Source organism: Ammospiza caudacuta, chromosome 21 (genome assembly GCF_027887145.1).
Source record: "Ammospiza caudacuta isolate bAmmCau1 chromosome 21, bAmmCau1.pri, whole genome shotgun sequence".
NCBI lineage: Eukaryota > Metazoa > Chordata > Aves > Passeriformes > Passerellidae > Ammospiza > Ammospiza caudacuta.
The window spans coordinates 4216724-4240444 of NC_080613.1; the positions used below are offsets into that span (position 1 = coordinate 4216724).

The window sequence follows — 23721 nt, forward strand, 5'->3', positions numbered from 1 at the left end:
CCCTGACTCCTCCTGGCAGCCCTGTGTGCTGACTGACCTTAACAAACTGGGCATTCCAGTCACTCCCCATCACAGACTCCATACCTGTGTGTTATTCCCCTTTATGTTAATAGAAACATTTAAAAACTCTCATCTTCCAAGCCCTTGGCTCTTGTTGGCAGGGCTGTGCTGCCCTGCCTGCTGTTTGTACTTAGCACATTAAGAGGCTGCTGCTCTGCAAAACCCCATGGCTGTGGAAGCCATTTGGACTGTCTTGATGTAAATAAAGTGAAGCTGGCAACAAAATGAACAAGGAAATGCTTTTCTGGTTATTAAAAGCAATTTGGTCACTAGAATGTTGCTGTGAAACTTTTCTTCTAGTTTTCGTCCTTCCTTACCTTGCATTTCAGAATGTGTTCTGAGAGCAGTGCTTGCCACGTGCTGGAAGGAATTTTGTTTTAACATTTCATTTTTGTTGTACTCTATAATGCCTGTGTTTTTCCATAAATCATCTCTGAGGTGTATTCAGTGGCCCAGACCTTTTTGCTGGTTTAATACTAGATTTATCTAACTTAAATTGTCAGTCTTCAGCAGTAGATTATTGCTGCCATGTCAGTCTGTGTCATTAGTCCTTTATTTGTCAATAAAAACATGCTTGGGTTATTGCACTGAAACACTTTTCCCTCTTCACAAACCACTCAGAGAAAGTTTGTAGCTTTAGCTTCTCCTCTTCTTTATACCTGGAAAACTGAGCAAAATCCAATCCAAAGCACACTTCTCACTGACTCAAATCTGCAGTGAGGAACAAACAGATCAGGCACAATTTTCATAAATTCTCTGTGTGGTACAAAGCACTGAGTAGTGAGGAGCACTCTGTGTGTAAGCTGTGAGTAGAGACTTGCTGTGGTAATTTATAATTCCTCAGAGCTGCTGGCCCTTGGAGGAGGCTTTTCAGTGGTTACTGAGTGTTAAAGTTGGAAAAGTCAGTAAAGAAATGTACTCAACACAGCTTTATGTAAAACACTTTATTGGAGGCTGTGCTTGGAAGAGGCAGTATCCAGGTTTTTGTAGAGGCTTCCATGCTGCTTCCAAGCCTGGAGCTGAATTCTCAGTGCAAATTCTCCCTCTGTTCTTGGGAAGGAGGGAAAGTCTCTTGCAAGAGCTGGACCGTGTTTTGTTCAGGGTTTTCAGAGTGTGGAGGTTTTTTTTAATTTATTCTTTGTAAACAAAACAGGCTTTGCAGTAAAGGTGGGGTATAACTGGTTATTCCTTTTTCCTTTAAGGTTTGCTGTAGTTATTTTCCGTGTTGTTCCTAATCATGGTGATGTGAGAGCGTGGCAGGTGCCTGTCTAGTCTGTGTTCCTTAGCTGGGGGTCACTGTGCCCTGTGCTGCTCTGGGCTCTCTGTGGGGCAGTTCTGTTTGTTCATCGGTTCATTCTCTGCTCTGGGGAGTGCAGGAGGGAGGTGTTGGCTCCGTGCTGGGTGTGACAAGGGGTGCTGAGAGCTGGAGGTGCCACTGGACTGTGCCAGGCTCTGTGGGGACATGAGGGACAGCAGCCTCTCCCTCCTGCCAGTCTCCACTCACATTCCCAGTGCTGGTGGGACCCTGAGTCCTTACAGTGCTGTCTCCTAATTAGCAGAGGGGTCTAATGAGGGGTGCCACAGGAGCTGGGAGCCAGGGGTGCAGCCTAGCAAGGCATTTCTCCTCCTGCTAATCCATGGAATGGGAATAGCCCTCACCCTGCTGCACTCATGGGGACAAGCACAGAGCAGCCTGGGCTCCCAGAGCAACACAGGACTTGTGATTGCATCAGCTGGGGCTGAACAGCATTCCCAGACAACACCTGAAAAGTAACATGGAACTCCAGTAATTCCAGACTGGCTTTTGCATTTTGGCAGTCCCTGAAGTGTGGTGAGAAGGCAGAGAGCAGAGCACCCAAAGCTGGAGCTGGGCTGTTCATTCACAGCAGCCCCATGGAGGAGCAGAGCCATGGTCCTAAAAGTGCAAGATGCTCTCTCCATTGTGCATGAATAAATGATGGATGAAATGACTGCTGGATTGTAAATGGAATTTATAATGGTAATGATATAATACAGTCTCTTGCCACAACGGGTCTCCTTTCTTGTCTTTTTAAGCTGCTTGGAAAGGAGCCCAGTGCCTTATTCTTTAGTGCAAATAAATGTAAGCTAAGCAGCCTTGTACATTGAATATCACTGCCATGAGACCTCCTGGCCATATGTACCTGTCTGCTGCTCAGCCCTTGGCTAATTTGCCACCAACTCCCAGGAAAAGCATGATAGAAACGAAAGTGGTCTGAGAGCACATTACATCTGGTATTGGGAAAACACAGAAACCCTGATTTTATAGCCTGGTGCAGCTGTGCAACATTGCCACTGATTTCACTGTGCCATGAAGCAAGAACTCCCTTTGCTACAGAGAAATCCCATCAGTTTCCCCTCTATTTTAACCCCTGCAGTGTTAAACCACAGAGTGGGGTCAGGATGAGGAATCCCATCATTTTCCCCTCTATTTTAACCCCTGCAGTGACACAGAGTGGGGTCAGGATGGAGCTTTTGGAGCCTGCTATTGGTGCTGGCAGTTACATGGTGAAAATGGGTGGGTTTAGACTTTCCTCACACGTTTCACCCTGCAGTGAAAGTTGTTAGAACACCTTGGGAATCAAAAAGCCAAAGGAGCCTTCAGGAGGGTCTGAAGCTTTTCTGTGCATCTCAAATCAGGATGTGATTTTTTAGCCATTTTCTGTGTGATCGTGGCCAAACTCTCCAGCTCCCAGCGAGAAGGGCTGAGAAGATGTGGATATAAAGCTCTCCAAAACCCATCTCTGCTCTCATTTCTGAGCAAGAACATTCAGCTCTTCCTTTATACTTTGTTTTATTTACATTTGAGGCTTCTCATGAAAGCAAATTACAGAGCAGAACAGGGCAGTGAGACCATTTTATTCCCATTAAAAAGTGTTGGTTCTCTCCAGCCTCTGCAGGGCTCCTCACGAATCACTTGCAGATGAGATGTCTGCTGCCTCATCTTCAAAAAAACCAAATAACATACCTGGGAACTGGCAATGGAATTCTTTTCCCCCCTCCTGTCTCCAGCTCCCAGGATCTGTAGCTTTAACATTTTACCTGGCAAGTGAGCAAATGTGCATCAGGAAGGTTTTTGTTGCCTTGGGGCTTTTGGTTGTTTAGATTTTTCAGAACTCTGAATAGTTAAAATCAGAGTAGAATTTGAAGTAAACAAGAAAAATCAAACATTCTACTTATGCTGTTTGGAGAGGTCACTCTTTGCAGACAGAAGTGTAATTTAAAAACTTTTCCAAACCAATCAAATGCTGGTGACAGGATGCACATGGAACCTCTTGAAAGAGCGTTAAGTGGCTTTTCTCAGAAGGAGAAGTACCTTTTGGGTAACCTTTCCACAAGTACCAAGCTCATTGGACAACTTCTCCCATCTGGAAGCAATAACTGATGTACAAAACTTCTGCCTTGGAGATGAACTTTGGGATCTGTGGGTACTTGCAGTGATGGTTTCTCTGTGTTGTTTCAATGATGCTCTGTTCTCTTTGTGCAGACACCCTGCTAACAGATGTCTGCAGTTAATGGGTCTTCAGTGCTGAAGATCTCAGAAGTTTTAAATTGTTTTCTTGAACACTAAAGTGTGAGTTTTGTGGGAGAGATTTTCTCTTCTGCCTTGCATTGTGTGATTCCAAGTTCCACAGCACGTGTGACTCTAAAACCCCAAAGCCAAACAGCCAATACCCAACCCACCAAGAAAAAAGCCCCAAACCCAGAAAGGTCAAGTGTAGTTTTCAGCAGCCTTCATTCCTGGGCTGGTCTGAGCTTTGCTGTGCCCTTCTGAGGTTATTTTCTACAGGAGTTTGGTGCTGCTGCTTGGCATGTTCCTGCAATAAAAGTGTATGTTTGCAGGGAACCTGCTGGGTGCAGAGTTTGCTTGGCTTTATGAAGTAGTAAATTTTCTGTTGCTTAATCTAATATTCTAGAGAAAAACAGTTGTGCAGGCAAAGGAGAATGTTGCTTCACTCTCCAGAAGTGCCATTAGAGATCTTGATCTTGTTACAGCCTTTGCTATTACTTGTGAGAGCTGTAAAAATTTCAGGTCTGCTGCAGTCAGAAAGCACAAAGCAAAGAGTGAGTGTCCAACAGAGAGCAACCAACTGTGCTGAAGCCAGGGAGGCAATGCTGGGGCCAGCCCTCTGCCCCAAGGAGCAAATCAGGGTGAGTTGAACCCTCTTTTACTTTATACTGGATTAACTAAGCCCTGTGCCCTGCCTCTGTGATGTTAAACCCTGCTCAGAACGTGTGTTGCTCTTTGAAGTGACAATATCCATCCTGCACCTTCACTCAGGGTTTTCTCTCCTTTTCCAAAGCTCACCTGTCAAAGAAACCAGCCTAGAATTGAACAGGCTGGAGTTGGGGGTGTCCCCCATCCTCTAAACGTGCACTTAATCATCTCCTGGCTTGGTAAATATCCAAATATGACCACACAAGGGCTCCTGTGCTTATGACATTCCCATTGAGCTGACTGAGTTACTTCTTTTCTTGTCTCTGGTTTCTCCTGCCTTCCTTTATGTGCTTGGCTGTAAATGCCTCCTCAGACAGGAGCATGTTGATGAGCCTTAATGAGTTAATATAATCCCTGTGAGCTCCATATCACTGCTTAAAAATACTGGCTGTGGTTGCTTTAGAATACAGCATTTTCTGCAAAGGTGCATGATGGCACCAGCTGGAGGGGGCTGCACTGGGGTTGGGACAGCTGAGGTCCCCATGGAGAAGCATTCCTGCCCTAGCCAGCCTTTTCCTGCTGCAGGCTCATTTGGAAATGGCCTTTTCACACAAGACCAGTGCTTAATATATCACTCAGGCTTTGCTCATTGTCTACAGTTAGTAGTCTAACCTAGGCTCAGCAAAGTAATTAGGAGAAATAATTAACAGCTTTCAGTGATGAGGCAACCTCTCTCTCCCTCCCCTCTCCCTCACCATGTGGTGCACCTTGGTAGTGACTCAGAAAACACAAGAGGACATTATGAATCCAAAAATAAGTCTTTACCTGTAATTAACTGTGCACACAAAAAGGAAAACGTGGTGATCAAGCAGCCATTAATAGTTGCTTTACTGGAGGAGGATACACCAGAATCAAATGCTCATGATAAAATGTCCCTTTAGGTCGTGGTTCTGTTATAACATTTAATCCAAACAAAAATAAGTCTCTACCCAAAGAAGAATTTGACCCGTACACCATACGGACATGTGTGGATAAGACACTGCACCCCTCACGCTCCAAACGCCTCACGGCCCCCGTGTTCTCCATCAGTGCAAGAAAACAAAACCCAGCCATGAAAATACAAAATCAATGCAGCAACTACAGTCGTAGGCAACAGTATGTGCGTGGCCAGGCCGGGCCCGTGGTGGGATGTGGGATTTGCAGCAGGGATGGACCGGAGTCCCCTCTCCCCTCCCTCCTGTCCCCTGCGCGCTGGGGCTCTGCTCTTGTCACCACAGGCTCTCCCAAACCAGGACGCTGAGAGGAGGGAAAATGAAAACACCACCCCGGCCTATACCAAAGTAAAGAAAGTAAGAATTAAAAAACCATCCCTCGGATCGCGGCACTGTTCTCCTGGGCCACCCTGTGCGGGGCAGGACAGATCCCTGTGCCAGGAGCAGGACAGATCCCTGTGCGGGGCAGGACAGATCCCTGTGCCAGGAGGGCAGACGGGCCGTGTCCCACACAGAATATCGCTGTCCCTGTGTCCCATACAGAATGCTGCTGCTGTCCCCGTGTCCCACACAGAATGTCGCTGCTGCTGTCCCCGTGTCCCCACCGGGCACGGCCCCCGGGCAGCACCCAGCACCGGGCTCCCTGCGTACCTCTCTGCTTGGAAAGTGGCCCCAAAGACGTTGTGCAAGTCCTAGCGTGAAGGAAGGCGGAGGAGGAGGCGCTGGGGACGGCCACCCGTCACCTCGGTGTCGCCAGGCCCCCGGGCTGGGCTCGCCGTGCAGCCTCAGAGATCCACCCAGCCTGGCAGCTGCAGGGCGAGCATGGCCAGCGCCAGGGCGGCCGGGCCGCCGCGGGCACCGGGGGCACCGTCACAGTCCTGCTTGTCCGCCTCGCAGCGGGACTGCTGGCACAGCACGCCCTTGAAGCCCACGGGGCAGATGCAGCGCTGGTTCTGGTAGCAGGTGCCGCCGTTCTGGCAGAGCAGGAGCTCGTCATCGCACACGTTGGCTGCAGGGGGACAGGGACAGGGGTTACCCTGCACGGCTAAACCCCTTGGCTGCTGCAGGAATCAGATTTTAGCTCCTAGGGGTTAAATTATCCTGCTGCAGGGTAAGAGGTGCAGGCATTACCCTACAGGGTTAAACCCCTTGGCTGCTGCAGGAATTAGGTTTTAGCTCCCAAGGGTTAAATCATCCAGCCCTCCCAGCACTAGAGTGCAACCATCATATTTTCTGAAAAATCTCCTTGCCCAGGATTTCTCTCCTGGGAAGCTGAGAAGCCTCAGAGAAAAAATGAAAACAATAATTATCTGATTGGCTTCTCCTGTTTTTCGCTGCTTTGGAATGTGATTGGACATTGTTCACCCACAGGTGGTTGTTTCATTGGTTTCATGTGAATTGTTTTTACTTTTTGTCCAATTACAGCCAGCTGTGTTGAGGCTCTGGAGAGTCATGAGTTTTTCAGTAGTATCTTTTAAACTTCTGTCTGTATCTTTTCTGTATTCTTTAGTATAGTTTTAGTATAGTATTCTTTAATATAATATAGATCATAAAATAATAAATTAGCCTTTTAAGATTTAGTCAGATTTAGGCCTTCTGTCTGTATCCTTTAGTATAGTTTTAATATAGTATTCTTCAATATAGTATGGATAATAAAATAATAAATTAGCCTTCTAAGAACATGGAGTCAGATTCTTCCTTCCTTCATCTGGGTTCATCTGTGAACCCTGCAAACACCAGACTAGAGCGGCTCCAAGGCCAGCAGAATGCAGTGGAGGGGTGCAAAGCTATAAAGCTATATATCTATATAACTTTATATAGCTATAAAGCTATAGCTTTTCCATGGCCAAAGCCATAAAATAATTTTGGATTTGGGAGGAATGACCGGAACCTGCTCCCCCTGCACCCCGAGCATCACGGGGCACCCGAGCCAGCAGTGCTGGAGGTGCTGCTGCTGTTTGGAGGCCCCTGTGAGCTGGCTGGCCCTGCAGGGGGGTACTCACGGAAGCAGCCCTGTCTCCAGTAGTAGTTGGGCAGGCAGTCGTCACACTTGGGCCCCGTGGCGCCTTCCCTGCACTCACAGTAGCCGGTCTCGTTGCAGCGGTCGTGCATGGAGCCGATCTGGTTGCAGTTACATTCTGGCCAAAGACAGGAGGGTCAGAGCCTGTCCTGCCTGGGTTTCTGTGCATGCAGCTCCCTGAGGGAGGGGCTGGGGGCTTTGGGGAGGTCTGGAGATGTGCTGTGGAGGAGAGCTTAGGGATCAAGGGGCTGGGAGGACACGTTGGCCTGAGAGTGACAGCACAAACAGCCACAGGTGCAAAGGCCAGCCCTCTTTGGAGCTGAGCCCTTCCTGGCTGAGCAAGGCATGTGAATTCAGTCAGAAAGGCTTTTTACTGTGAGGCACAGGGTGCCCAGAGAAGCTGTGGCTGCCCTGGATCCCTGGATGAGTCCAAGGCCAGGATGGATGGGGCATGGAGCAACATCGGCTAGTGGAAGGTGTCCCTGCCCATGCAAGGGGGTGGAACTGGATCTCTTTCAACCCAAACTGTGATTCTAATTTTTAGGCTTTGTTTTCAGGGAAGAGCTACCTTGGAAGGCTGCAGAGACTGTACCAGCTGCCATCCTTGCTGAGCATGCAGGTGGGCCCCACACCCTCCAGAGAGGGGCTGAATGAGGCCCATTCACAGAGAGAGGACCCAGCTGGGGCTGTGCTTACCTGTACAGACACTCTGTGCTCACCTATGCAGACATTTCCTGTGCTCACCTATGCAGACACTCACAGACACTCTCTGTGCTCACCTACACAGACATTCTCCATGCTCTTCCTGCTCACCTGTGCAGACACACACGCTCCCAGCTTTCACCTATGCAGACATTCTCTGCTCATCTGTGCAGACATTTCCTGCTCTCACTTACCCAGACTCTCAGTTTTCACCTATGCAGACACTCTCAGTTCTTACCTATGCAGACATTCTCTCCCTGCTCACCTGTGCAGACACTCCCAGACTCTCAGTTCTCACCTATGCAGACATTCTCTGCTCACCTGTGCAGACACACACACATTCCCTGCTCTGACCTATGCAGACATTCTCAGCTCTCACCTATGCAGACATTTTCTCCCTGCTCACCTGTGCAGACATTCTCTGTGCTCACCTATTCAGACACTCACACACTCTCAGTTCTCACCTATGCAGACATCCCCTGCTCACCTGTGCAAACACACACACATTCCCTGCTCTCACCTATGCAGACATTCCCTGTTCTCACCTATGCAGACACTCACAGACACTCTCCCTGCTCTCTGAGTTGTCACCTATGCAGACACTCTCCCTGCTCTCTGCTCTCACCTGTGCAGACACACCCACTCTGAGTTCTCACCTATGCAGACACTCCCTGCTCTTTGCTCTCACCTATGCAGACATTCTCCCTGCCCACCTATGCAGACATTCTCCCTGCTCTCCCTGCCCACCTATGCAGACATTCTCCCTGCTCTCCCTGCTCACCTATGCAGACATTCTCCCTGCTCTTTGCTCTCACCTATGCAGACATTCTCGTCGTCCAGCTCGGCGGAGCTGTTGCGGTAGAAGCCCAGGCGGCAGTGCTGGCAGTGCTGGCCCCGCGTGTTGTGCTTGCAGCTCACGCAGGTCACCACGTTCAGGAAGTCGATGTAGCTGCAGCGGTTGGAGTGGCCGTAGCACTCGCAGTCTGGGGAGGAGAGCAGGGGACAGCTGGGGCTGGAGTGGCTTCCTTTGTGCTGGGAGCCACTGTGGAGGATCCCTCACTGCCTGAGGGAATGCCATGGCCACTGCCAGAGCAGGGCTGGGGTGTGCCGGGCAGGAGGAGTGCGCACAGCTCTCCACCACCATGGGGGGATCGGGCTGGAAATCATCACCCAGAGAGCAGAGCAGGGGCATGGCCCTGTGATCAGCCCCTTGCAATCCCAGGGCTTGATTTCTTGCAGAAGTTGCATGTGGAAGGGAGTCAGGTGTTAATTACAGAGCTGCCTTGTTAATGAGCAGAACCTGGGTTGGCTCTGGGGAGGCTGCAGGACCTGTGAGGAGCCCTAGCAAAGGCTCTGCCCCACTGGGAACAGAGGGGACTGGCCCATGGGATGGGGCTGGTGGAGGTGGAGCTGCTGTGCATCCAGGTAAAACCTCACAGCCTCTCCTTTTCCCCTCTGTATCCCTTCTCAGCCCCTTCCTGTTGTACCTTTCTGTTCTGAAGGGTGTGGCTCTCAGGTTAAATGTTTAAAATAAGCCTATGCAAGGCAGTGTGGCTTGTGTGGGATCCTTCCACAGCAGGTGTGTGGAGGTTTGAACCAGGGCTTGCCTGGCACAGCACGGCCTGCCAAGCCTGCTTGTGGGGTGGGAGATGCCACCATCCCTTGGCCAAGTGCTCCCATCCCCAGGGCTGACCTCTCCCAGCTGTGGGCACATGTTAGAAAACAATCTGTAGGTAAATTTGTACTCAGGGGGATTGGATTTTGTGCTTCTTGTGTTTGCTTTTTGTTACCATGACTTGGGATGGTGACAGCCTTGCAGTGTCAGATCCGGGTGCTGGATCTTACTGGGAGTTTATAGATATTTGAGTTTATAGATATTTGAGTTTATATAGTGAGATGTGCAACTCAGGAGAACAGGACTTGTGGCCCAGCTGGCCTGGTCAGGAGGTTCCCAGCCAGCAAGGGCAGGGGTTAACATGAGCAGAAACAGCCTCAGCCAGAGCCTTTGGAGCTGGGGCTGTGTTCCAAACAGAACATTAAACATTGAAGGATGGCAGAGGGATGGCAGGGAAGGGTGTGGGCTGGCATGCACATGCAGCTGGAGGAGGAGATGTGATCAATGACATGATGGCCAGGGAAGAAGGGGCAGGGCAGAGGTTTCCCCATGGTTCACAGCTGCCTGAGGAGGAGCTGAGAGTCTCTTGTGATCTCTGTGAAGTAACTTCTGCTTCCTCAACTGATATCCAAAGAATTTCAGCTCAAACGCTGCCTGCTGGAATTCCCAGATGTTGTTTCAGACTAGAGAAGCACTGCTACACACAGCCAACAGCTACCCACGACTCAGACAGACCCTCCCCACCTTCTCCATGTCTGATTCTGCAGGACCACATCACCTGAGTGAGGTCAGGGAGCCCTGGAGCTCCTCCCTCCCTCCGCTTACCTTTGTATGTTTCAATGGGAGCCACGGGGCCAGAGTTTGGTTTGAGCCGGATGAGTTTTGAGCTCTTTGAGGATGCTTGAGAAAAATCAGAGAAAGGCTTTTTCCCACAGCTTAGCAGCACCCTGTGTCCTCCCCTGCCACAAGAACAATGCCAAGCCAAGAGCACCGTGCTGGCAGCACTGGCATCCATTTCTGCAGCTGCTACATTTCTCCTTTTCCCCTCCCCTCCTCAAAGTCTGATGCATGGATAACCCAGTGCACAACACTGCTGCACAGCTGGGAGCAGCTACTCACAGGTGCCCCCTTTATGGGTGCTTGGTGGGTGGTTTGGGATAAGGATCTACAATTTACAAACCATTTTTTACTGGCCACGGAGGTCAGGCCAGCTGGCACCCAAAAATCTGTGAAGAGGATGAGTGCTACGGAGGTGGCATCTGGCAGGGGTTGCTGGAGGGTCCTGCAGAGCAGGTGCTGCTCCAGCTTGGCCCTTCCCAGCAGCACATACCTGTCTTTTTCTTGTGCTTCTTGCCTGCAGAGTGTGCTGTGCGCCCTGGTTTGCTCTTCGGAGCCGCTGGAGGATAGAACAGGTCTGAGAACTGTGCTGTTACCCTGTTCCCTCAGGGAAAAGGGCTGTCCCGGCTGGAATGGGCTGCCTGGGCATTGTGCTGCCCACACAGAATGCCCCAGCACTGGGAGTAAAGGCCACCAAGCCTTTTTGTGCTTTCTCGAGGCCAGGCTGGGCAGCACTGAGTCCCACCGGGTGTTTGGAAGTGGGATCTGGTTCCATTGGATTTTTTGTGGAGTTTGTGCCCTTGCAAGTGCTGGGTGGCCAGCTCCAGCCACCTGTCTTGGTCACAGCCTCACAGTGACAGTGGTGGCAGGAGGTGGCCCTGTTCCCCAGGGCTTCAGCCATGGTCAGAGTGCACCCAGTCCTGCCCCCAATACCATCCCTGAAGCTGCTGTGGGCCCTGCTGGTCTCCATGGCTTTCCTTGGCCCCCAACATCCCAAAAAGGCCTCCCTGGGGCTGGATGAGCTGGACGCTCTGAGTAGGAGATTGTACAATGGGGGTTGTGTTGAGGACAGCTGGGTGTCCTTGCCTGTGGCACTGAGGGAGAAACCTGCCCTGTCCCACTTGGGGACAGGCCTGGCCTTACCTCTCATGCTCTCGGGAGGCTCTGGTGGCTTCAGCTTCTCTCCAAGTGCTGCTGTGTTTGGTGGGTCATCAGAGAGAACATCAGATTTAAAACAGTTCCCCCTTGGTTTGCTTAGCAGGGTGGCAAAGGGACACTGGGAGCTCTAGGCAGTGTCTAGGCCGGGTCACTGGAGCTGTATCTGGTTGAGGATGTGCTGAAGCAGGAAGGAGAGACAAAGTCTCCTCAAATTTAGCATCTGTAAGTGTGAAGAGAGGCAGGAAAAATATTCCTAAGGGGAAGGTGTGGGAGCTGCTGGAGGGCTGAGTGTTGGCATGTGGTCCTGGCACTGCCCAGGCACAGAGAGAAGAGCAGAGCACTGCCAAGGCTGTCAGCACTGCTGGCCCCTCGGTGTAGCTCCATCCCTTGTCACTGCAGCAGAAGCAGCTCTGCCTCTCTGTGAGCCCACACGGGCCCAGGATGCCGGGATCTGCACAGGGGGGATGCTAAAGCTACAGCTGAGCGAGCTACAGGAATCTGGGGTGGGAAAGGGGAGCTGAGCACCAGAGCGTGTGTGTGGTGGGAACCCTGAGGAGGAGCAGCTTCAGCCTCAAATTTCTCTCTTCAGCCAGAGAGAAACCTCCCAGGGCTCCCACCCAGAGCACCTCAGGCAGCACGGAGGAGCCTGAGCCAGGAAATGCATCAGAAGGATCTGAGCAGCACAGGCCTATCCACTCACAGGGAGATTCTGCTCTACAAACAGGCTCCAGCCTCGGGAGATGACAGCATTTCCATGATCCTCTCCGTTCACACCAGCAGCAAGCTGTGAACAATCCCTTCCACCACTCACCCTGCTCCTCTCTCATGTACAGACTGAACCCCGGGGCTCAGCCCAGCTGCGTGCAGGGCACAGCCCAGCCCCAAGCCCCTTGCTGGGCAGGAGGAGGAGAGAGCCATGGAAAACACAGATGCAGAGCTAGAAACTACAGCATTCTCTGAGCTGGTTATAGCTGGCAGGACCCAGCTCAGCCCTGTGGCTCCTACCTGGTGCTCCTGGGCCAGCCTTGGCTGGGGGAGAGCCCACCTGCAGCGGGGCAGCTGCTGACAAGTCAGGGTAGTCTTGCAGTGATCAAAGGGAAAATGGTGTTACTGGGGGAGCTGGGATCCCACAAAAGCCCTGCAGCATTCCCACAGGGAGTCAGAGCCCCAAATCCAGCACCCAGCTCTGGCCATGGGGGATGAACTGTGAGGGGCAGTGTGTGCTGAGCTGGATTCACACCTGAGCCTGCGCCCCTCTGCTCTGAAATAACGGCACACACACACCTGGGATGGAGCCACCAAGCCCTGCTTTCCAATCCCAGCCTCCACACCCTCCTTCAGGCTCTGCTGCTCCCTCAGAAATACAAATCAAAGAATTTCCAGCCGCCGCAGAGAAGTTGAAGCAGCAAGAAATTGTGTAGCTCACTTGTTTGGTTTCCCTGCAAACCCTCACCCCCACTGGCTCCATCCCCCTCCCCTGCTTCTCAATATTGGTAACCATCTTCAGGTTTGCTAGAAAACAAACCAGGGACTAAAAATTTTAAAAGCCATATTATTAATTTCAAGCTCCAGTTGGGTAACATAAGGAGGAGGAGGAAAAAAAAAACCTCATGATTCTTGCCAAGTTTCAAAGGACAAACCCGAGTAGGAGAGAAATGTGATTTCCCAGCTTCATCAAGGGGATGATAAACAATACAGAATAAAAAAGAAAAAAAAAAAGATTATTTTTTAAATTACAAGCTCTAAGAGAAGGTGATAGACATTGTCCTTTTCAGCTGGAAAGTGGAAACCAATTGATATTAATACAGTGTTAAAGAGAATATGAAAAAATCCCTGTGCAAATTGGCAAGGGTTTAATTAGAGTCACAATAAAAAACAGCCCTGGAGGCATTTTGCTTTTTAGTCATTCACATACACCTCCACTCAAATGCATTTACAGAGCCAAGAAAATTATTAATGCTCATTATCCTGAGAACCTTTCCCTTTGTAGCTCTGGGCCATAATGGACAGTTTTACATTTTGAGAGGGGGAGAGAGACACATTTTGCCCCAGACCCACTTCATAAAAATGGGGAACGAGGGGCAGCTCTGATGGAAATTGCTGTTCTTGGTGGCCTTCTGAGGAAGTGGAATAAATTGAATCAAGAAGTCACATTTCATAACAAAAACCACTGGGGCAAACAGCACTGGAGGAGTGGGGGAGCAGCCTGGAAAATCCTTCTCAGGGATCCCTTTCCTGCAGGACCTCCCCAAAGCCAGGCTGTCCATGCTCAATTTCTTTGTGACCACCCAGACGCTCAGATTTTAAAGCTTCTAAAATTCAGAAGGGCTCAGGCTGGTCCTGTTTTTCCCAGAGGTGAACTGGCACTGCTGAGACTGCCATGAACCACAGAGAGGAAAATTGAAACAGGAAAAAAAAATTAAAAAGGAAAAACTTGGGGTTTTTGGTGGGGTTTTTTTTGCTTATTTTGAACATGGGAAAAAAATTTAACAAATGGCAAGGAAGAAGTTGACAGGCTTCAAGGAAGGCTTTGAAATAACAGAACTGCAGAAGACAAAGGAGAATTGCACTTAATTCATCCTCCTAAGGGTAACCCTGTGATTTCTCTTCCTTCTACCCACTTTGGCAGCTTCCCCTGCCTGCAGACCCCATGCCTTGCCCATGATCTCCTCCCTGTCCCCCCTGTATGGCACAGAAAGCATCCTACATCCTACAGCACGACCACAGCTCCACCTTGACCACGAAAACACCACGAGCAGCCAAAGGAAGCAGATGTCTAGCAGCTCCATGCAACCCAGAGACAACCCAAATCTAATCTACTCCTCTGAGCCTACGTGCCACGCCGCTCCTGCCGAGCTGCACCCACTGCCGTGCGGAGGAGAAGGGAAAAACACGCAGGGTTTGCTGCCTTCAAATACCTGGGTTGTTCTGTGGCTCTGTCACGGGCACTGAGGCAGCAAACTCAGAGGCTGGTCTGATGATGCTTGCTTATGGTGGGAAGCAGAAATTGAGAAATTCAGAGGGCAGAAGACAGTGTGTCAGTTAGAGGGTGGAGCAGCGCAGGGATGGGATGGCAGGACTGGTTTAAATGGCTGGCTTTAGAGCAAGGAGGGATTTTAAAGCTCCTAAAATCCAGAAGGGGGGGTACAACAGAGTACCTCACTTTGGGGTTCTGACCCTGTCTGGCTTTAGAGCAAGGAGGGATTTTAAAGCCCCTAAAATCCAGAAGGGGGGTACAACAGAGAATCTCACTTTGGGGTTCTGACCCTGTCTGGCTTTAGAGCAAGGAGGGATTTTAAAGCTCCTAAAATCCAGAAGGGGGGGTACAACAGAGAATCTCACTTTGGGGTTCTGACCCTGTCTGGCTTTAGAGCAAGGAGGGATTTTAAAGCTCCTAAAATCCAGAAGGGGGGGTACAACAGAGAATCTCACTTTGGGGTTCTGACCCTGTCTGGCTTTAGAACAAGGAGGGATTTTAAAGCCCCTAAAATCCAGAAGGGGGGTACAACAGAGTACCTCACTTTGGGGTTCTGACCCTGTCTGGCTTTAGAACAAGGAGGGATTTTAAAGCTCCTAAAATTCAGAAGGAGGGTACAACAGAGGATCTCACTTTGGGGTTCTGACCATATCTGGCTTTAGAACAAGGAGGGATTTTAAAGCTCCTAAAATCCAGAAGGGGGGGTACAACAGAGAATCTCACTTTGGGGTTCTGACCCTGTCTGGCTTTAGAACAAGGAGGGATTTTAAAGCTCCTAAAATCCAGAAGGAGGTGTACAACAGAGGATTTCACTTTGGGATTCTGACCCTGCTTGGGGGTCAGCTCCTGCAAACGTGCCCTACCAGGAGTTCAAGGGGTCACCTCTCCCACAAAGTGTTTCCCTTGGGGCCCAGGTGAATTAGATCTGCAGGCCCTTGGGAATGCCATGGTTTTAAAGAAATACTTTCTGTTTTTCATGGAGGAGGAGGAACATCTCTGGCCAAAAGCAGATCAGAATTAAGCTGTGCCTTGATTGCCTGTTGCTGGTCAGGGGCACAGAATGGACTTTGGCATCAAGCCCCTCATGGTGCCCAGGTAAGAGCAGGTCCTTGAGCTGCTGGTGGCCCTGGCTGCCCTCTTTTGTGGAGCAGCCCCTCCAGGTCATCATCCTGGGGTGGGACTGGCTCTGCAGAAGCACAGATGGGGATCTGGATGGGGTGAGGAGCGAGGAACTCAGGCCTGGCTGTATCAAGCCAACAACCTGGCAGCTGGGCTGCAATTCATTAATTTTGTCCCTTGCCATCAGTTAATGAAAGCAGTAGGAAAACATTTTCTCTGCCCAGGAAGCCTGTTTTGGAGAAGGAATAAACTCTGTGATGTCTCTCAGGTCCCTCAGAGCAGCCTGGCAGGAGAGGTTACCCCCAGCACCCCAACTCCCCAGAGAAACTGTCCTGCCTGTGCCAGAGGTGCCACAAAGGCAGAACACTGCAAATCATATAAGAGACACACCAAGCAGCTACCCACACGAACACAGCAAAAGATAGCCCTAAAATGTCACTACAGGTGAGCATGGATAAAAATCAGATCAGCCCAAGTGCATTGTGTGGATGTGGATGTGATCAGCTGGCCCTGCTGGGGATGGGTGAGCTCCATGCTCACCTCCTCCTGCACAGGTGGATCTGGGAAAGGAGCTCTTCCTAACGGAGCTGAGCTCTGCAATCTTTTTCCAGGGTCACTCCAACTCCATGGAAGCTGGACCTAAACCCTCAGCTCCCTGATTAACTCCTCAAGCAGGGTACTTCCATGAATATATCTATATTTGCATAAACATGCAATCAAGCTTCCTCATTCCTTTGACTGGCTTCTGGCAGCTCCCCCAGACAGACTGTTACTAACATGCTGTGGGTGTAAAACGTCCTCCTGGGAAATATCAGGCCCTGAAAGCATGGCAAAGGGAGGAATGCGTGTCTAATTCCCCCATGAACAGCTTAAAAAAATGTCCTGCTGTTAAGTTTTATCTGCTCATTTCCAAAAGATAAGGAGAAACTGCTGTCTCCTTGTTCAGGGGAGGAGGGAAGGAGGAACCCCCAGAAAAAGGACAAAAGTTTTTCTCCACTGGGAGATTTCAGAAATTAGGAAAGGATGTTTCTGGCACGTGGGTGAGCTCCAGCCCTGCTTGGACAGCAGCCACTTGGGGAATGCTGGAATTCTGCAACAGGAAAACTGCACCTGCAGTACATCCATGGGTTTGGCCACAGGGATTTGGTGCAGTATTGGGACAACCAGCAAGGACAGAGAAAAACCTGTAGGCTGCTCTCAGTCTGGTGGCAAGAGGCAGGATGTCAGGGATAGAGCAGAATGGGGTACAATTCCCCTCTCCTTACAGAAAAATATATGGTTTAAATTTATTATGGATCAAAAAACTCTTAATTCCCTTCCTGCCCTGCTTGTCACGGAGCTGTGAGAGCAGCTGTGCCAGAGACAACAGCAAACCAGGGCTGCCTGGTGGAAGGTGCACCAAGCCAGGGTGATTTTTATCCATGTCCTTTTATCATCCTACAGAGCAGAGACCCACGGCCACCAGCACAGCAGCTGAACGAGGAGCAGAGTCCTGGTCCTGAGCAGGGCAGGGAGCACGGCACCCACCTGGCTGGGTGGTGGTGGCTGGTAGGGGGGTGCTGCTGGTGGTGGTGGTGGCTGTGGTGGTGGTTGAGGTGGTGGTGGTGGTTTTTGCAGTGGTGGTTTTTGCCGTGGTGGTTTTTGCAGTGGTGGTTTTAGCCGTGGTGGTTTTTGCGGTGTTTACTCGCTGCGGCCGCTCGTACGCTGACAAGCAAAGAGAAGAGTTGGGAGGCACTTATGGGTGGGTGCTGGGTTTCCATGCCAGCCTGCACACAGTGAGACTGCTGCTGGCCTGGTGACAGATTTCTCAGCGTGGTCACAACTGGGGCACCGGCAGGATTAAGGCGACGCCACTCGATGAGGCTCCGCAGCCAGGGCGTGTGTGTGTGTGTGTGTGTGTGTGTGTGAGCAGGGGCTGCAGCCTGGGGCTGTATCAGCTTACTCTCCTGGTGCAGATATTGGCTTAAATACTTACAGCTCCATCATAAACTAATTGCCAATTAAGCTGAAAGGGGGAGATGAAGGCACCTCTGGGCAGGGATGGGGTGAGGAGCGGGTGGGAGGTGCCAGGGAGCCCCCGGGCCAGGCTGTGCTCCCACTGCCCACATGCCCAGCTGAGCTCCATTCTCTGCTGCCACCCCTCCCCAAATTACCTGCCACCCTCAAAGCCGACCAGGACCATTGGCACCCTTGTTTCCAGTGGAACCCTTCAGATTTTGGGGTGGTTGGGGGTCAGCAGAGCCCCCGAGGAGCCAGGAGTGATCCCACCCCAAAGCTCCCCACAACAACCTGACTAAAATAACACTGGGACACAAATTCCTGCTTAACTTACACCTGCTGCCCTCCTGTCCTTGTTTGTCCCACTGCTTCATGCAGATTATCGTGCTTAATTTCATAATAGCCCTGAGCTAGTTTAAATACTTAATTTAGGTCACTTCTAGTCTCCTATGTGGGCTAAATAATCTCTCCTTAACTGGCCTTGGACATAAATCCCTCCTGTCCTCCTCCTGCAGATCACTCCCAGCACCCTCCCGGCTTCCAGGGAAACAAAAGTAGTGCTGAGGATGCCAAGCTTTGTAAATGAGAGGGAAGAAAGTTATCAAAATGTTTTTGAAGACAAAGGTGAATAATATTTTGAGCTGTTGAAACATTTATTCTTAAAAATCCTAAATTACTTAAGGGAGACCTTTAATTTTTATTTGAAAATTTCAAGCAATTAACTGCTAAAAATCTAAATATGGTTCATTAACCCAGAAAACCTGTCCTCCACTTTTCTATTAGGTGCATTTTTCTTAATTGCATTTGCATTTCCCTGACACGATTCCTCCTCCAATTCTTCCCACTTGCCTGCAAACCAAAGAACTCATTATTCATTCAGCTCCCTGATTTGTTTCTTCTGGAGGGGCACTCTGCACCACAACACTCAAACCCAGGCTTCTGCTTACCCAAAACTCCAGGCTCTTTGATATCAAACTACCTCCAGCTTTCTTAAATAAGGAGCACTCTCCTGCCATCAATCTTGCAGCAGAAATCCCTGCTGAGCTCTGCCTTTGCTGCTGACACCTCACAGACATTTGTTCATATGCATACACGTGTACATACAGATGTACACTCACTCTAGATGCTTTTTTATTGATAGCCCAAGGTGACCCAGACTGGGTTCTACACCAAATAATTCACACCCAGCTCCTTCTCAGAGCAGAATTCTGCAGCACTGGGGGGCTAAGGGGGGACTTCACAGGCAGCACTGGTGATTTTGAAGAGTCTTTTTTTTATTTCCTTTGCAGCTGCCATACTAACGAACCTCATGGGGGGAAACCACGCCAGAGGAAGAGGCAAAATGAGGCTGCTGAAGTCAGAGGAAGAAAATATAAGACTCTTTGACAAGACAGAAAATGAGGCACAATTAGGGAAGACTTATTGCCTGGAAAATGATAATGGATAGAAAATAACCATATTTTTTTTCCAAGTGACATCCACAAGGATCATGCACCGAGGTGTTAAATGCCAGCATTTCAGTCAGGGTTTTACTTACTGCCAAAGGCTGAGCCTGCAGCTGCACCTGCAAAAAACAAGAGGAAGCCCAGTCACTGGAAGCAGGACACCATCAGAAGATCACACAGACACACACCATGGGACTGAGCAGCAGCTAATTAGTGGGGGCTTGCTCACAGGCACATCAGTTTGCTGCTACAGCTTAAAAGCTGCTTTTGTCAGAGCACAGAAACAGCCAGACAACGCTGTCTGGGCTCCTGGCATCTCAAGCCTTTCACCTGGGGAAGGAAAACCAGCGTGGTCCTTGCTGGTGGGTTTTGCTGTTAACCATTTCCTTGGGCTGCTGTGACAGCCCAGCAAAGGACAAGCACACAGGAGCACTGGGCTAAGGACAGGCTTTAGGGTCTGAACAATCACAGAATCACAGGATGAACTAGGCTGAAAAGGACCTTTAAGATCATCTAGTCCAACCTATGAGCCAACACCTAAACCATGGCACTGAGTGCCACATCCAGTCTGGTTTTAAACACATCCAAGGGCTTCCCTGCTGTTACACGTGGATGAATCATGGAAAGTCTCAGCTCTGAGGGAATATAAAGCACAGTGATGGAAGAGGCAGGGCTAGCAAGAGCAGAGCTGGGGCAGAGGAAGAGGATGCTGATGTGGGGAGGAGGAAGCAGCAGAGAGAGTTGGGTGGGGATGAGGAAGACTGAATGACAGACGGGAAGAGACATGAATGGGAGAAGGAAGAGCAGAGGAAAAAGGGAAATAGGAAGAGACACAAGGAATGGAGGGGAGGGAAAGAGAGAGAACAGCATGTCTGTGCCTGTCAGCACCAGAAACTCTCCCAGGCTCCTTTGAAGCAATGCAGCCGCTTGGTGGGAGCTGACAAGCTCACTCCCTTTCAAAGAACCTGCTCGTCTACCAGCCCTGGCACACACAAAACATTCCTGTCACGGCCTTCGGAGCCTGAATTTCAGCTTTGATCATCCTAAAGCACATAAATCTTTCAAAAAATTTGGGGGGAGGGAGAGAAAAGATTCTCTTTGGTAATGCTCAAAGCTGCTACTTGAAAGGCTGGAGTGGCCGCTGTGGCTTGGTGACATTTAAACAAGTTTGCTAATGTGGAGTGGACAGGAGCCCAGGAGGAACCTGCCCATCTGTGGTGCCTCCTGCCCCAGTTCCTGGTGGGAATGCATCCTGCATCTCGTTTGTGTGCTGCCACCGCTGTCAGAGCCGTGTTCCTGCAGCAAGTGGAGGAGGCTGGGGCTGTGCAGGGGACACCAGCAAGTACAGACAGGATCCAGAGAGCAGCCAGCACTCCTGCAGCTGAGCAGAGCCTGCCCAGAGTGCTCAATAACGCCTTTGTCACAGGACAACAATTGGCATTGCCCTGAAGCTGTGGTTATATCTCAGCCTAAGGTCATCATCCCTGCTCTTGACCATCATTAGATTCACCACTCCACATCCAGCAGCCAGCACATCACCTCTGCATCCACCAGATCCTTTCAGTTCTGTGTGTACCAAGACAGAGTAAAAACCCATTTCCCTTTAGAAAGCTGAGCATCCTGCCCTGATTCGAGTTGGAGAAGGACAAAATGAGTTCCTGCTCCCCTCTGTGGGTGTGGTGCAGGGCAGGGCAGGGCAGGGCTGGCTCCTGCAGGTTACTCACATGCATTGGGGACCCTCTGTGGGTGGGGTGCAGCCCAGGGCAGGGCTGCAGGTTACTCACATGCATTGGGGGACCCGTTGGGGAGAGGCAGGTAGGAGCCTGCTCGCCAGGACCTGGAGCGAAAGTTCTTCTTGCACTTGCCACAGTCCTGGCCCGTGGTGTTGTGCTCACACTCGCACTGCAGGCTGCCCTCTTTGAAGGTGCACAGGTTGGCGTGGAGGTTGCATTTACACCTGGAGGAAGAAGACAGGGAAAAGCTGTCAGGTGTTGCTGCTGCTCCTGCTTGCCTCCAGCCTAGTGCTGGAAATGTGCTGAGGCCAGGCTGGGCACCCCTTCCCTGCTGCTCCGGCAGGATTTTCTCACTGAACTCAGCAGTGTACCCCTGGTATCTGGTGCTGGGGTTCAGTGTCCACCTCCTCACCCCGGGCAGATCTGCAGCCTGCTGTCCAGGATGAGACATTCCACTCCCACTATCTGGCTGAGGAGCACAGAGTGCTTGATGGCAAGTCAACATCTGCAGCTGAGACACCAGGAAGGAGTCCCCCACATGTCAGGCTGTTACAGGAATCTGGGTAGTGACCTCAGATGGAGGTTTTGACTTGAAGGCATCTCTGGCTTTGGATGGAGGAGCTGGGCTAGCCCTGGTGGCACTCAGCCCTTGCCCCCTGTGCACTGTGCCAGAGCCAGCAGCATTTTCTGTGCACATTTTCTCCCATGATGTGAGGCTGCCCAGCACAAACCCTCCACACAGCACAGCCCCAGCCTGCTGTGACCAAAATAACACAGACAACAAGCCACCACCAGCATCCACCAGCCACTCCCCCCCTCACCAGAGAAGGCAACAACTAAAAACGCTATTCAGCAATTTGCAAACATTAAGAAACTTTTAATGAGCTGTAGTGCAGTATGCAGGGAATAATTATCTCTGTGCACAATAATTCCTGTTGCTCAGGCTCCGGAGGTGACTTGTGCAGAGCGCAGAGCCTGAGCCCATAACTCACACATGGCTCTGGTGACTCCTGGGCCCGAGCTGAGGCCATCAGACAGAGACTTTGGGGACCAAAACATCTCATTTCATTCCAGACAGCCCATCCCTAGCCCAGCCTGATGGTTTGCCCTGCTTTGTGCAATAATTTACACTCTCAGAAGCAGAAGCATTAGACAACAGTAATGCTGTGCCTTCTGTGCAGGGGTGGGGAAGTCTGATGGGGCAGCACTTCCTTTTACAGGGCTCAGGAGATGCAGAGCTGAGGGAATGAAACAGGAAACATGGTCTGCTGCTCCTTGTGCTCTGTCTGCACTGGGATAAACAGCCTGGATTAGGCTGGAGCTGCGAGTCTGGTGCTGTGCATTCCCCTCACTCCTGGAGCCTCTCCCCTCTCCCCTGGAGCCCCCCAGAATCTCCCCAGGCACCTGCCTGACCCCCTGAGGCCGCCTTTGCCGTGCTCTCCTCACGCATGGCTGGATAAGCTGACCTCATGTATGATTTCTTTCTTTCCCCTCCCTCCCCTCCCTGTCCTTAATTCTAGCAAACCCCGCTCAGAGGCTCAGCATAAGCTGGATGAACAATCTCTCCCCGTCTTACAACCCTGCCCTGCATCTGACCAAGCAGGGGAGGGAATTTTGCAGCCTGGAAAAGGGAGGGAAGGAGAAAACGTGGCTCAGGGAGCAGAGGCAGGCTCAGCATGCTGCACTTTGTGGAGATGCAGCGTCACGGCTGACAGCACCAACAGCCCTGCTGCTCTGGGACTGAGCCACCAGCACACAAACAGGGCAAGGAGGTGGCTTTGGCCGGTGCCTCCAGCCACGAGGATGCTGCATTTCACATGCTGCAGGTCCCCTCTGGCTCTGCTGAGGAAGGGCTTGGGCTGAGCTGTGGCACAGGCACTGCCCAGCCCCGGGGTGCTGTGGAGCTGCCTCTGAATTATTCAGTGTCCACACACAGCCTGGCCTCCTTCTCTCGCTTCAGAAGCAGCAGACAGAGCAAAGCAGGCAGGGATAGAGTGGTAAAGCAGGTTAAAGCAGGTCAGAGCCTCCCCACTGCTGCTCTGGGCCCTGCCTGAATGGGGTAACAGCTCTGGCAGCTGCAGCTCTCCTCCCTCCTGCTCTGATGGGGTGAGGGGATGGGGCAGCTCCAGGGCACAGCCTCAGCATCCCAGGGGGGTTTAGGAGCCCCAGGGGAGTGGGTGCAAGGATGGAAGGGACTGTCACAGCCCCTGTTTTCCCTGAAGCTTGGGATGAGCTGCAGGGTGGTGCTTGGCTCCAGTGTTTGACCCTGTGAGTCACAGACCAGTCATAGAGGGGACATCAGCCCTGGGTGGCCACCAGCTGGTCCCCAAGGTGGCCTGAAGCAGCCTCAACCAACCTCAATCACGTGTGGCACATCCTTGCTCCTGGCAGGAGCCAAGCAGACATTTTGGGGTGTTTCTGGCTCCCGGGGCAGGAGGGTGAGACTCATTCAGCATTTATTTGGCTCCAGCTACAAATCCTCCTCTCCACAGTGGGACCTGGCCTTGCTGAGGCATAGGAGGGTGCAGGAGGGTCACAAAGGTCTGCTCCTGCACACACAGGAGGGTCAGAAAGGTCTGGCCCTCCACACACACTGCTCCCTTGCTGCTGGGGAGGGCTGGGGACCCAGCACCAGTTCCTAGGCCAGCCCAGCTCCCTCCTGCCCAGCGGGATGGGACAAGGAGGGAGCTCATGGATGTCCCCCAGCCAGCTGTGATAGAGCACTGCTCTTCCCAGGGGAGACCCTCACTCCCTAATTGGTGTAAACAAGGAAAATTGAGTCAATAGGAAGCAGAGGCAGTGTTCACCTTGCCTGCCTGTGCCTGGGTCACTGATTTTTCTCACTGCTAGGCCCTTTGCCACTGTGCAAAAGTTTTGTTTTCTGAGGG

The 23721-nt window shown here is 51.1% G+C and overlaps 1 protein-coding gene across 1 annotated transcript in view; it reads right to left on the minus strand.

Moving 5' to 3' along the window:
- Window positions 1-6014: 6014 nt before the first annotated feature.
- Window positions 6015-23721, minus strand: part of NTNG2 (netrin G2) — a 45962-nt gene continuing 28255 nt past the window's right edge. The window contains exons 3-7 of the mRNA XM_058818353.1: window positions 20885-21057; window positions 19193-19219; window positions 8767-8934; window positions 7233-7367; window positions 6015-6238 (exon numbers count right to left, since the gene is read on the minus strand). Coding sequence (XP_058674336.1) covers window positions 6015-6238; window positions 7233-7367; window positions 8767-8934; window positions 19193-19219; window positions 20885-21057 — 727 coding nt within the window. The remainder of the gene's footprint in view (window positions 6239-7232; window positions 7368-8766; window positions 8935-19192; window positions 19220-20884; window positions 21058-23721) is intronic.